The 15,686-nt window shown below is 40.8% G+C and overlaps 1 protein-coding gene across 3 annotated transcripts in view; it reads left to right on the top strand.

The window, feature by feature from the left end:
* ETNK2 (ethanolamine kinase 2) overlaps window positions 1-15,364 on the top strand; it is a 75,354-nt gene extending 59,990 nt beyond the window's left edge. The window contains exons 7-9 of one of the 3 annotated variants that reach the window (XM_088458182.1): window positions 2,681-2,754; window positions 4,838-4,919; window positions 13,058-13,129. In XM_088458182.1, coding sequence (XP_088314308.1) covers window positions 2,681-2,754; window positions 4,838-4,913 — 150 coding nt within the window. In that variant the 3' untranslated portion in view covers window positions 4,914-4,919; window positions 13,058-13,129. Of the gene's footprint in view, window positions 1-2,680; window positions 2,755-4,837; window positions 4,920-13,057 lie in introns of all 3 variants that reach the window. The other 2 variants (XM_088458181.1, XM_088458183.1) reach the window with 2 other exon arrangements.
* The last annotated feature ends 322 nt before the right edge of the window (window positions 15,365-15,686 follow it).

Here is a 15,686-nt window from a genome sequence, read left to right as displayed (position 1 = left end):
GGATGAAAGAGAAATAATATTGCTTCTCACTAACAACTGCTTTAAAGACGTTCACTTGTGGACATCACCTGTTAATTGTACAAACCCCCCACCCTCCATTTACTTTTTTTTTTTATGGAGATCTTCACCCATGGCCACTTCTGTTACTAACTTCTGACCCATGTTTGCAGCATGTAAAGAACTGCTGTCAGCGCAGTGTGTGGGAGCCCAATCTCTGTAGATATGGACTACAAACGGGCTCATATAACCACATTACATTTGATTTGGCAAGTTTAGTTTTCAGCATCTGACAGTGCCGTACCCTGCAACCTGCAGATACAGCTAACAGGTAGAGGAATAAAGGCTATGGCTAAACAGTAGACTTATCTAAAAGATGTCACTCTCTGGATGGCAGTGACCAGCCTTTTGGTCGGGAAGTGTCTGATAAACCTGTAACACTGATTTTCGAACACCCTCTGTCACCAGTACAGTGCTAGATTAAGGGTCAGATATCGAGGGCTCCCTGCCACTGAATCAGCAGATGCACTCAGGGCTCTGCTCTCTGAGCTGTGTCTTTGGCCAATCATAGCAGAAGTGATAGACTTTCTGCATGGACACAGTGTATTACACAATACTGGTCACAGGAGTAGTGGGGGCGTGACCCATTCTCTAACATTTATGGAGCTGTGACTGTAAAGTAAGGTGGGTGATGGAGGAGAGGAGGGCCTGGAATGTGAGTGAAGGAGCAGGGTGGTGGAGGAGCTGGCTGTGAGGAAGGAGCAGGGTGATGAAGGAGAGGAAGGGCCCAAGAAGATGGAGTGTGAGGGAAGGACTACGGTGACAGAGGAAAGTATGGGGCTGGAGTGTGAGGTAAGGAGCAGGGTGATGGAGGAGAGGATGGACCAGAGTGAGGGAGGAGAAATGTACTCTTTGGGATTGTGTACTATGAACTATGGAGACAAAAAAAAAATCAGAATTTTTGTTTGTTGGTTTTTTTCCGGCATCACACAAAAACTACAGGATGAATTTGAATTGTGTTTTCAATATTGTATAGTTTAGTCACCTAGAAAGAAATTGAGGTATGTATTATTCAATGTGACATCAGGGAGACGAGCAATAAAGGAAAAACCAGACGCTTGATACTTGGCATGTACAATGTGCAGCTGCCTCAAGCCAAAAGTGACTAGATGTATATAAATATACATTTTTCAGGACAAATATACTTTTAGGGACTGTTTCTGAACTATGGAGACAAATTTTTTTTATCTGAATTTTCACAGGTTCCTCTAGTTCTAAATGACTATATGTATATAAATGTATATACATATATTGCACACTGCATACAAACAGTATGTATGCATATAGAAATACACTCACACATAGATCTATGTCGCAGGAAAATCCAGCTATAAAGCACTAATCAGAAAGCTTATCTTGACTCATGAAGTTACAGTATACCTGTCAATCCAATAGATGGCACACCAATGGGCAGCTTTATGTGGCTTGCTCACAAGTTAGTAGCCCCAAGCAAGGAAAAACTGCAAATATTGTTTACAAATACATTTTGTGATCAATGTCTACAATATAAAATATACATCATAATATTAGATGCCACTATTGTCTTTGTAAAATTAGTTCCGCTCAGCAATAACAGACACGTGAGCGAAGCTACGGGCAAACACTAGTGAATAATAGTACCCTCCTAGCACAAAATTTTTGCCCCAGCATATTGACTCACAGTCCTGACTCACCTCTGTTTGACAACCTCTCCCCTATAAATTGCAAGCTGTCACAAGCTGAGCCTTCTTCCCTCATGTACTCTTTCTATCCCACTCTTTCACATGCCCTCCATCAGACACATCTAGATATGCCACCAGACCCCACTAACTCTACAGACTCCACACACCATTTATGGCTGCTTCGAAAATTTCCCAGGCTGGTTTTTCATACAATGAAATATTAAAGAAGTTGCATGAGCTTCTGGTAAATTCCTTGGTAAAGCTTATCACAGAGTTTTTATGAGACAATTGGAATTAGTGGGATGTTCCTGAAGGGAAGAGTGTGGTACTGTATGTGATTTAATCCATATGCCCTTTGTTCTGAAATGCTGACCTCTGATGTAGGGAAGTATGTCTAATCACATGCAGATCTTACAAGTGTCACCCAGTCGATTCCTACCAAGCAGAATGATGCTTTTTAAGTTGGACTTAAATCAGGGGATTATCTAAAACCCTTAACTACCCATTACACTGTGTTGCCTTAAACAATTGATGGAACAATTGATGTATACATTTCATCTCTTCCCTTTTTTTATTTTTAAGCTGTGTACACACTGAGACACTATATGTCGTTTCCGGCCAAATTGGAGCGACATATCGGCCGCATTGCTCAGTGTTTATGGCCAATAAGCGCGCTCCCATGGCTGTTTGCGGCATCGTCCGGTCAGCCGTGCTGCGCATCCAGGTAATGAAGGACAGAACGAGGTATCGTTCCGTCGTTCTTACCGCGTTATTATGTGCACCCAGGATCCGATATGTCAGCCCATCGGCCCAATATATCGGCTGGGTACACTTCCCTCCGTGTGTACCCAGCTTAACTCTCACACCCTACTACCATTTGATCATATATCCTGAGTACATCAAGTCTTGGGAAGCACACTACATAAATATATTTATTTATAAATTTTCTTAATTTCTTTCAGGCATCTCACTTCTTCTGGGGTCTTTGGGCTCTAATCCAGCACAGATTTTCAGACATTGATTTTAATTTTGCACAGTAAGTAACTCCTTTCAATTATAACTTTATAGAAAAAACACTTTAGACTTAAGTAGAGTGTGAGTGACATCTGGTGTCTAGATAGGCTATTACACCAGAAACCAGTGAGATTTTAACGTTGAAGCACAAAGGGAAGACAGGTTTCTTTCTGCACAAGACTATATTAAGAAAATAACATAATTATTAACTAGCAATACATAAATAATAGTAGCAAAAGGTGCATGATGGTTTACAAATACAAGGAGATTTTTTGCAAGAGAGCAAGAAAATAATTATTTTTTTTGGAGGCACATTTAGTAATTATATTTTTTATTAAAATATAACTCTTATGTAATATGCATTTAAAAATATAGAGCAGTATATACTTTCCATATGCAGGTAAGGGACAAACAGTGGCCTTCTACTCAAACGGAAGTGGACAGCAAGGTCCTGCAAAAAAAAGCTGTGTGTGAGGGAGGGGGGTTCTTTAATGATTATGGCTATAAAATTAAGCAACTGTATACTGGTGTAGCTATCAAAAGTCCAGAGAGCAATCATAAAGTGTTTTTCTGGATGTTATTGGCAGTTATCCATAATGGCTGCACTAAAAAATGAGCACTAAGCTGAGACAGTACAAGGTAAAAATAAACAAATGTGCTGAATAATCAAAGTCGGATACCTTAGCATTACCCTTATAAATATGTACACACCTCAAATATCAGAGGTTTCTTACTAAACAAAGCATCCCCATATAAATGTAATTCCTTCAACGATCACTCTAACAGTTACAACCTATATACCTTGAATACTGGTGCAGATAAGTTAAAAGTGGGGAAGGCACTACTGATAAGATGCACACATCGTTGCCCAATGGCTGTCTCAAGGATTACTGAGGTTACTGAGAAAATATGATGGCAGAAAGGAGGTGTGCCGATAACACAGGCCTGCAAAATTGGGGTTATTAAAAAGTGTCTGCAATTTGTTGACTGATTCTTAAATGTTTTGGCATGCTAATTTCAAATATGACAACCAAATTTCTTTATCACACAAGGTTTTTGACAAAGTGAATGCAAAAATATGGGGAAATAGCATAATAATATATCCTTTTATGCACATTTACAAGTCCTTATACTGCCTTTTCCTTTTTCCCTCAAAGCCCCTTTTGGTACTTTTTTTCTTGTACACAGCTTGCGGCTCTTATCTGTGCAGCATCCAACAGTGGTCTGCAATCATGTTGACGTTCCGCCTACACTTGCATCTGCGTTCCATCTCCTTGATATCTTGATGAAATCTTGTCCCCCTGCTTTTCACTTACAGCACCTAGATTTTCAGGGAAATAGTCTTTGTATTTCATTACCATGTCTTTCACGATACAGGTCCGATGGGCAATATCGTCAGAGGGGGCCATGCTGCTGAATGCAACATGGCACCCGCTGACGATATTGCCTGTCGGACCTGCATGCAGGAGCGCGCATCGTCAGAGACATTGAGGGTACACACTAGACAATGTGCCCAATATTGAGACATTGTCTAGTGTGTACCCAGCATTAAAGTTAGGGTTCTTATTGTTCCCTAGTGTTATGAGCCGCCAACGCTGCTCATTACAGATGCGGGTTCCAGCTGTTACTAGGCAGTCGGGACACCACGTCTCCTCAGCCGCAAAGGCAGATGGTCCCGCTGGTTGCTAAAGCTCTGCACACCAATGCCAGTGATAGCTTTGCACTCCTTTGTAAGCCTCTGATCTGATCCTGATTCTTGTGATCTGATTTTCTTGTGTGTGCCTTGCCTCTAACTGGAGACCCCCAGTTTGCTTGGAACCTGTATCTTGTTACTACATCCGTGAGCCATTGATTATTTTGCTTTTTGCATTCATATATATTATTAACATCTGCAAGCTTTATATAATGCTCCTAAGGGTTTATCACACTGCTCTTGTATATTATTGCAAGTTACCTCTGCTTTTAGTGATTATCCACCTCTGCTGTGTTACCATCTGTTTGCAATATATATTACAGTACCAGCACTGCTCTGTGTGAACCCTGTAGGTGCTTTCAGCATCTTTGTCATCTTTTTGTCTGTATATTGTCTTGTTATACTACTCCAGCCAAATTGTCCTGCGATCACCAGAGTATTGTATAAGTTTCTACTGTCCTGAGTTTGAAGACCTTGCGGCATCCTAAGTAACGGTGAGTGTACTTTACTCTAAAACTGGGTAGACATATCGCCCACAATGGCCAGTGTGTACCCACTATGAGCGACCATGCACACTCACGCAGGGCCGTTCATTGTATCAACAGATCGAGCCTACACGCTGCTCAATCTGTTAATTTGATGAACGACCCCATGCTTGTGGAGGCGGCTGGTGAACTACATATATTTCTGGAGCAACGCTACAGAGGTCCTCTGCCTATAACAGCCGGCCATTGTTCCCATATGCCGGGTACACGCTAGACGATGGGTGTACCCGGCAACCGCACGATGCAATGAATTAAATATCATGTGGTCGTTTGACACCGCACAATCTGGTAAACGACTGCACGATATGTAATTCATCGCATCGTGCGGCTGCCGGGTACACCCATCGTCTAGAGTGTACCCATAAGGGAACAATGGCCAGCTGTTATAGGCAGAAGACCTCTGTAGCTTTGCTCTAGAAATCTTATACAAATATTCTGGTGTTTCATAACTCCTAGAAATGTCTTTACAACTTCTTTGAAAGCTTCCCAGGCCTCACTTTCAGCTGTTTCCATTTTTGTTTCAAACATTTCATGATGACTCATGGCACCTAATATAATCACTGAATAGCCAACCCTGTCCCTTCCCCTATTACTTTATCTTTGTTCTTAGAACGCTCCTTCTTCAAAACTTGATCAAATTATACTATGAAAAATTTTCTCAAAGCGCTAGAATGAAATTTTGTTTTAAAGCTTAATATAGTATACTGACAACAATGTTGGAACTTTTTTAGTATGTTTTCTGAAAATAGCACCCAAAAACCTATAAAAATCAGCTATTTGTTTTCAGACAATTTTTCCTTTGCAGACCTCTGTAATGGATGGATTGTGCTTGGGGACCGACCTAGCTGGCATTTGCCAGAAGTGGCAGATGGCAAGTCCGGCCCTGTGCATGATGTTATCCCGCAGCTGCTGGATCGATAGTGGTCCAAACTCACAGTGTGAGTCCAAAAACAGAATGACCAGCGGTATCACAAATCCAACTCAGAAAGTAGTGATGGTGGATGTTTGGAGTATTCATCTTGGGTGTAATTGTCAAGGGGGATAATGGAAAATCTCTAAAACTTACCTCACTTTAAAGTCATCTGTGGTAACTGCTCTCTGTTCCATTTCAAAAAGACGGTCTCCTGTCCACCTGGTTTTTAAAAGTGCAAGTGGTATGATTTGTACTGGACAGTATACGTGGGATGCTGGGTGCACATAATTATATTTATTGTTTTGTGAACAGAAAACTCACTCATTATGTTATGCATGTAAGTCAAGAGGTGCTTTCTAGAGTCACTTCAAGTGGGTATTTAAAAAGGTGACTATATACAATCAATAAACACCCTCTCGTAAATGCTGCCGTATGACCAGGGGTAGTCACCCAGGAAGAGTACTGAAGCACAAAAAAGAATAGAAACGGCGCATTTGTTGTATTCTAACACAAAAAAATCAGAACCCAAATAAATTCCAATTCAGATATATTATAAATACTCAGAAAAATCACAGATATATAAATATATGCAGAGAACCGTGTAAGTACTTTAGATAAAATACAAGTTTAATAAACATTATGCAACAATCATGCCAATAAATCGTTACACAATAACGGGCGGCTGGTGCGGCGACGTGGGAGGTGCTGAGCATTCTCCCTGATGCTGGTGTCTCGGGCGGCCTGGTGCGCGGGGATCGGAGTTCCTGTCACGGGCGCCGCCATGACACTTACTTCTCTGACTATCCTTCCTTCCCTGACAGTCTGGCCGGTCAGCTGACGCTGTGGACCAATCAGTGGGCTTCCAGGGGTATATATCCGGCTCCTGTGTATCAGGTAGTTGCCTGAACAACCATTGTCGCTGCTAGTGTTACTAGTGGTCTCTCAATCCAGGTTCCCTTGCTTCCAGTGATCTATTCCTGTGTGCAGCTATATCATCCATCTCACCAGTGCTTTACCATCTCAGCCTGTGAGCAGCTATATCATTCATCTCATCAGTGCTTTACCATCTCAGCCTGTGAGCAGCTATATCATTCATCTTATCAGTGCTTTACCATCTCAGCCTGTGAGCAGCTATATCATTCATCTCATCAGTGCTTTACCATCTCAGCCTGTGTGCAGCTATATCATTCATCTCATCAGTGCTCTACCATCTCAGCCTGTGTACAGCTATATCATTCATCTCACCAGTGCTTTACCATCTCAGCCTGTGAGCAGCTATATCATTCATCTCATCAGTGCTCTACCATCTCAGCCTGTGTGCAGCTATACCATTCATCTCATCAGTGCTTTACCATCTCAGCCTGTGAGCAGCTATATCATTCATCTCACCAGTGCTTTACCATCTCAGCCTGTGTGCAGCTATATCATTCATCTCATCAGTGCTTTACCATCTCAGCCTGTGAGCAGCTATATCATTCATCTCATCAGTGCTTTACCATCTCAGCCTGTGTGCAGCGATATTATTCATCTCACCAGTGCTTTACCATCTCAGCCTGTGAGCAGCTATATCATTCATCTCATCAGTGCTTTACCATCTCAGCCTGTGTGCAGCTACATCATTCATCTCACCAGTGCTTTACCATCTCAGCCTGTGAGCAGCTACATCATTCATCTCATCAGTGCTTTACCACCTCAGCCTGTGTGCAGCTATATCATTCATCTCACCAGTGCTTTACCACCTCAGCCTGTGTGCAGCTATATCATTCATCTCACCAGTGCTTTACCACCTCAGCCTGTGCGCAGCTATACCATTCATCTCATCAGTGCTTTACCACCTCAGCCTGTGTGCAGCTATATCATTCATCTCATCAGTGCTTTACCATCTCAGCCTGTGTGCAGCTATACCATTCATCTCATCAGTGCTTTACCATCTCAGCCTGTGAGCAGCTATATCATTCATCTCATCAGTGCTCTACCATCTCAGCCTGTGTACAGCTATATCATTCATCTCATCAGTGCTTTACCATCTCAGCCTGTGTGCAGCGATATTATTCATCTCACCAGTGCTTTACCATCTCAGCCTGTGAGCAGCTATATCATTCATCTCATCAGTGCTTTACCATCTCAGCCTGTGTGCAGCTACATCATTCATCTCACCAGTGCTTTACCATCTCAGCCTGTGAGCAGCTACATCATTCATCTCATCAGTGCTTTACCACCTCAGCCTGTGTGCAGCTATATCATTCATCTCACCAGTGCTTTACCACCTCAGCCTGTGTGCAGCTATATCATTCATCTCACCAGTGCTTTACCACCTCAGCCTGTGCGCAGCTATACCATTCATCTCATCAGTGCTTTACCACCTCAGCCTGTGTGCAGCTATATCATTCATCTCATCAGTGCTTTACCATCTCAGCCTGTGTGCAGCTATACCATTCATCTCATCAGTGCTTTACCATCTCAGCCTGTGAGCAGCTATATCATTCATCTCATCAGTGCTCTACCATCTCAGCCTGTGTACAGCTATATCATTCATCTCACCAGTGCTTTACCACCTCAGCCTGTGTGCAGCTATATCATTCATCTCATCAGTGCGTTACCACCTCGCCTGTGTGCAGTATACCTCCATTCCACCAGTGCGTTACCACCACCGCCGCCTGTGTGCAGTATACTATCCATTTCACCAGTGCTTTACCATCACAGCCTGAGTGTAGTTATATGTACCCACCTCTCCAGCGTCATAATCTCTGGCTGGCTCCAGTACCACTACCCACCTCGTTACTGGACTCTGTGGTCCCTACCTACGTGTTACAGTATTGCACCGTGGTGCACTCTTTCTAACCGGCAACCCGGTAGAGTGTGTCCGCAGTGTACACTTCCTGGTACCTCAAGTACAGTGTCCCTACGTGCCCCTTACTGGCACAGACCCTTTGGGCCATGAGTGTTCATCTCTCCTTTTTCCCGCAGGCTTTGGTCACCTGCTTACGAGGTGCAGCTCAAGCCCATATCCCAATTGGTGGGGTCACTGGCGAACACCATCTCGTGGGTTAGATTCCGCACCTTTGACTAGGTCTCGCCAACGACCAAGACCCGTGGATGCAGAGGTTGTACATTCCGGCCCCTTGCCTTCGTTTCCTACCGCAGCCTCAGCTTCCAGAAAACCGCCTCCCAGCGTGACACAACCTCTACATGGGTGCTTTGAGTCTTGCCATGTGGAGGGGGGCCCATTCGCAGTGAACATAGTACTCTATCTTCACTACATCGACGATTTGTTTATAATTTGGGATGGGGATCACGAATCTGCACTTTCATTTGTTCACTATCTTAATTCTATTTCTCACTTTTACCTACAATTTCCATCACTCTACTATTAATTTCTTGGATGTGACCATACATATATATACATGAAAATAGAAGTATTACTTCAAATTTTTGTAAACCTGTGGACTCCAATAATTATTTACATTTTTTTAGCGGTCATTATAGATCTTGGAAAGTCAATATTCCTAAAGGTCAACTGTGTAGAGGAGAAATTGCTCCACTTTGGAAATTTTTTACCAACAGTCTGAGAAAATGTTGATCAATTTTAAGGATAGACACTTATCCAGAACCATTATTAAGGAAAGCACTAGAAGACACAAGGAAATAAATCAGAAAGATCTAATTAATAAGCCAATTAGAAAAGATCTGACTAAAAATAGGTTTTCAAATAGTGATTCTATCATTTTATATTTCAAAATATAATAATTGTTCCATTCATATTAAAAGGATCATTAATTCTAATTATTCCATCTTATAACATGACCCTCAACTTAATGACTTAATTCCAAACAAACAGGATAGTATTTAAAAAGAATAAAATCTTAAGAACATTTTGGCTCCTAGCTATTTGAGAAATGTCCCTCAGATGGTACTTGATAGTAAAGAGTGGTTACCTCAGAAACCACATGGTTTTTATAAGTGTGGCAAAAAAAAACCAATGTATTAGGTGTGAACACACATTGAGTAAAACTAAATCCCTTACTTTGCAAATCTCCTACTTAAAATTTTTAGTAAACAATTTATCAATTGTGACACACGCTATGTGGTATATGTCTTTCTATGCTTCTGTCCCTAGTATTATGTAGGCAGAATGACACATCCATTGAAAAAAAGATTTCTTGAGCACAGGAGGAACATAATGGGATGACAGTGTTCCCAGACACCTTTTGGAGCACCATGCGTGCAAACCAGATGGTCTGAGGATGGTGGGGATATAACATATAACCACCACTTTCAGGGGAGGAGATAGATATAAAAAACTTTGCCAACAAGATCTTTATTGGATACACAAATGTAATATGATCTCCTCAGATGATCCCCACTTGAATGAAGCAATAGAGTTGAATTGTATTTTGTGAGATGTGCGAGTTTTCCCTTTGCGGAGATCTTAGTGATCATCTTCTCCGCCGTGACTCACGCACACCTCACTTTAAGAATTAGGTCTCATTTATTTTTGAATTTCAACTTTATAATTATATATATTATAAATACTATTGTAGAGATATGGATTCTTCTTATTATTAATAAGATTTTGGATTACCATATAATATAAACTAACAGGATCGAATGTTTCGTTTTATAGTTTGAGAATTTTTTTAGACATGATCTGAAATTTCACAAAACCTATTGAATTTCTGCCACTCAAACTTAAAAAAGCAATGCAATTCTGATCATTAAGGCTGACGTGTTCCTTGCACAATACAGATATGGTATGCCATCACACCCTGTGGTTAACTGCAGATTCAGCACTCTCACAGAGTGAGACTGCTGTCACTCACAAACTGGTGGAGCTGCAAATTCACAGAATCTTTATAATTTTTTAACCATCAGGGACGGGAGCAGCAAACCAGGCCACCTGCAGGGGAGAAGGGCAACAAAATGGTACACTAGCGCTGGTGGTGGAGGGGACAGCACACAGGAGGTGTTTTGAGGATTCAGAGAGAGAGATGGCTGAGGGGGCAGGCTGCAGGTGTGTGGGGCAGTGCACATGGGCAGCAGCAGGGTACAGAAAGGCTTACTGGCACTGATAGTCCCAGCCCTGATCTGATTCTTAAGACCCCTACACGTGGAATGATGTGCTCACGATGCGATATCGTGAACGATTTCTCTTGAACACTTCCCGGCACACCAGGACACGATATGGTGCTTAAACAGCACATTTTTTCTTGGGAACTATCTTGCAAGATCTAAAGATAGCTGACTGCATACACGGATTAGTGAGATCCGTTATGCAGGCACCTGTGTAAAATAAAAGATTTAGAGATGCACGCACAGATCAGTGCGATCTATGTGGTTTGCATCTGAAAAAAAAAATCAATAAGTCACAGATGCATGGACGGATCTGTGAGATCCGTCCATGCATCTGTGTTAAAAAAATATATTAAAAGTATATTTTTAAAAAAAAATGCGTGAACCCCCTCCCCCCCCCCCCTTGCCCAAGGAACAACCCTGGGCTCTGGAGACCCAGTACTGGTTGTGCTAAATACAGGGGACAGATGACGATGTGGTCCCCGCATATAAGGCACAACCAGCATCTGTCTTTTTAGAACCAGTCCTGGTTGTGCTAAATACAGGGGGCAGACGACGTTGGGGTCCCCACATATGAGGCAAAACCAGCATCAGTCTTTTTAGAACCAGTCCTGGTTGCCAAAATACAGGGGACAAATGACATAGGGGTCCACTGTATTAAGCGCAACAAGCACTGGGCTCTGAGCCAGTCCTGGTTCTGGAAATACAGGTAAAAAAAATGTGTAGGGTCAATGGTGAAAACCGCTCTTTGGCTGAGAGGCGGAAGGCTCGCCTCTCTCAGCCAATGAGCGCTCCGCACCGGGATTTCTACACTGAAATCCCACAGCGGAGCCGTCATTCGGGTAGTACTGTCCTTAGAGGTGCTGTCCTTAGAGGTGCTTTAGGTAATGTCAGTAATTGTCTGATCTGAAGTTATTGGAACTTTATATGATTGTTGCATATTGTGTTTATTAAATTTGTTTTTTATCTAAAGTGCTTACATGGGTCTCTGCATGTATCTATACATAGTTTTTGCAGTATTTATAATAGATATCTGAATAGCAGTTTATTTGGGTTTTGATTTTTTCTGTTAGAATACAACACATACGCCATTTCTATTCTTTTTTATGCTTTAGCACTTATTATATTACAGCTTTTACAAGTGGCATAAATGGCTAAAAAAAATAGGCAAATGGAAACAAAAGGTAAAATGAGGCCGAGCACCCTTGGCTGCTTGAGAGTTCAAGTAGAAAAATGCCAGTTTATTCCCTCCTTTGACTCTAGACCAGGGTGGTCACAATAAATCCTATTTTTGAATTGGACTATTAAAGGCATTTACCCAGGACTTAATTCCTTTGGAACTCAGGGATTGTCAGACTTTTTAATGTGGTTATATTTAGTGGAATCTTTTCATTATCTCCCTTGATAATAACATGGGGTGTATTTATTAGGTCGAGAAAAGCAGTGTCGACATTCATATTGATGACAATAAAATGTCAACAGTTATGTCCACATTGTTAAAATGTTGATATACAACATGCCAATATTCTCAGAATGTTGACATGTGAAATGCCGGCATTGTCAGAATGTTGACATTAGAGTTAGACTGTGGGAGGGGAGGGTTAGGCACTAAGGGGAGGGTAGGTTTAGGCTATGGATGGGAGATTAGGGATAGGGCAGGTATACTCAACAGAACGCTGCTTTGTCAGATGACTTCTGCCAGAACTGACAGTCACATGACTGCTAGGACCTGGAAGCCTGCTCTGAAGTTGCTGCAGCCGTCGGGAGAAGGTAATTCACTGCTATGCCACCAGGGACAATATGTCTAACATGTTGACATTTCATCAGTGTCTACATGTATGTTGTCATGGTCAATGTCGACATTAGCATGTCGACATTATAAATGTTGATATTATGTATGTTGACATATCATACCACGCCCCAATTGTACACCCTGGAAATCTATATCACATGTACTGTCCCAACAGCTACAATATATATTCTGAGGTGGATTTGAGATAGTGCTAGTCATTCTATTTTTTGTACAATGGAACAAAGCTGGTTTTGTAGTGTGCAGCAGTTGTCAGTGATGGTGTTTAATAATTTTCTTTTGTGTCTTTATCAGGTATGCTGTATTAAGGTTCAAACAATACTACCATGTGAAGCCACATGTGACATCGCTGCATCTCAGGAATAAGGAATAAATTCTTATTGGAAAGTAGGATAAAATCTGAATATCCAGAAACCAGTTGAAGGTTGCATAGAATCCATCTGGGTATTGTCGCACCCTGGAATCTATTGGAAATTTTAATTTTGAGTAATAAGAATATTTGACCTTGGTGGTGTCAGATGTGGAGAAGAGCTTTTAATTGCTTTTACTCCAAAAAGACTGCAGAATATTCTTTCTAGATTTTCATATAAACACTAAATTGGGATCATTCACAATATATCATACCTCCCAACATTTAGACAAGCAATATCCTAAGGAAACTGCGCCACTGATCAGCCCGAAACCCCTCCCCAATCTGCTCTGAAATCTGCACTGTTGGACGAAACACTGTCCACGTTTATGTAAGCTCCCCCCTTTTCAGGTCCCCAAATCAGGACTGTTCTGCCAAAATCAGAACAGTTGGGAGGTTTGATATATGGGCTAATAATTTGTGGTCTACAAAAAAGAAACAAACACAGCACTATTTCTCAGTTACACTAAAGTTTGTTTTATTCCAATATACCCAATTTTGACTATAGAGAAACTGACAAAATCTTCAGAATTGATTGCGTAATTATGCTTAACAAAGCATTACAAATAAAAAAAGTTTTAAATAGCAATGAGAGAGTTTATCTGGTGTCATATGAATACTGAATCTTATTATATCCACATGAACAACACAGTGTCAGAATTCACCTTTATGCCATTTTTGTTTTGTCAGCAGCACATATTGATAAATCACAAGATCTGCAAACAATGGTTTTATATGCAGTCATTCAGATATTTGTAGATGGGCACATATAGGAGGAATATTTCCAGTGATAACAAAGTCTTACAGCATATTCATTATGAAAAGCAAAGTTGCAGTCACATATATGACTTTGCTCATGCAGCTTGCCATTGTGACATGACGGAACAATATTTGGCATTTTGGTAATGTGAATCTGTACCAGTAAGCCTATAGACAGAGTGGGAATGCTACTGGATATAATTGATTGCCCTTATGTTTTCCAGCTAAAGTGGCCTATACAAAATAATCTTTAATATAGTCTCTGTTAAATAGTATTATAACCCACGTAACTATGAGCACATAGATGCTAGTTGTTCCTAATTGCTTGGTACAATCCCAGGTTTTAAAGATCTATCTTTAATAATATTTGTATCTGTTTTCAGCTGCTGAGTGCAGTTCACCATACGCATTACATTACATTTGGTTTTCTACCTAATTTTATAATTGGGATTGATAAATTATTTCTATTAAAAAGCAGTATTAAACTACATGACAATTGCATTAAGAATGGTGTAGTTCTACTAAAAACATACCCCACATGCAATAGCAGTTTTACACAAAAACCTTAAAAACTTTTGCCATATGGTAGCACTATATAAATAAATGTTAATAATGTTAATAAACTTCAAGCTGTAGAATATAAGTGTTGAAAACAATATTGGAAATTGTACGAGTATTTTCTGGCTCACATTGTAAGTCCATCTGTGCTAAACATGTATAAAATATGAAATTAATAAAATTATTGGAATGTCAACTATGTTTGCAAAAAAAACCCTCGAATTTGTATTAAGTTGTAAAAAAACAACATATTTATACCTGAAAATGTGTAGCAGGAAATAAAGATGGCAAGATATGACTGGAGAATTAATCTCTGTTCATGTATGTCATATCTGTAAGTCTGACCTGCACTATGGAATCTATGGCACCTTAAAGTGGGTACAATGAGTGATCTGCAGATATATCTTAGATTATGGTCGTTCATATACACTGAATAACCATCATCGTCTAGGCAGCCACAGGTTCCGCTGGCCGGGGGTCATGTCGCGGCCCCCTCCCCGTGGCTGCCGCTGCATGTTTACGGGCGATCGTCTGATTGCCCGTACACACTTGCCGATGGACAGATATCCATCTGCTGTGCAGCACAGCCGATGCATTATGTTTGTGAACGACGTCATTCACAGACATATTGCTGGTACACACTGGCCGATAGGCACCAGATATATTGGCTTATCAATTGATCTATCCGTGTGTACCCAGCTTTATACATAAACAATGATGATAGCAAGGCTAGTTTCTGCTAGCGATATCTATAGCATTGTCATTTACATTCACTAGATAGTGAAATTGAAATGCAAGATCAATAAACTGTGAAAACGTTAACATCTATTTTGTTATGAAGATGAAATCTAAATAAAGGAAGAAATAAGTTCAAAGTTCATGTGTCGTATATTTATATTGACTAGTGATGTTTGTGGCCACTCAGTATTCTTAAGAATAAAAAACTTTTGCCTAAGATATATTTGTATTTGTGATTCAACCTTCCTAAAATGTATAGCATATAACATATGCCTCCCTTCCCGTAGGAAACTAACTCAATCATATTTACATAAAGAGATAAATAGGGCAGGATAAGATGATATGGATCCAAAACATGGGAGTTTCCCAGGCATAGAGGGAACGTAGATGATGAGTATGTGGTCAGAGCACCTTTTTGCTATATTCTCCTGTTTTTGTAGATTGGATGGGGTTGCTAAC

The sequence above is a fragment of the Taudactylus pleione genome, unplaced genomic scaffold, assembly GCF_031769625.1.
Source record: "Taudactylus pleione unplaced genomic scaffold, aTauple2 ptg000814l, whole genome shotgun sequence".
Classification (NCBI taxonomy): domain Eukaryota; kingdom Metazoa; phylum Chordata; class Amphibia; order Anura; family Myobatrachidae; genus Taudactylus; species Taudactylus pleione.
The sequence above is the reverse complement of the archived record's forward strand: the minus strand, read 5'-3'. Positions and strand labels throughout refer to the sequence as shown.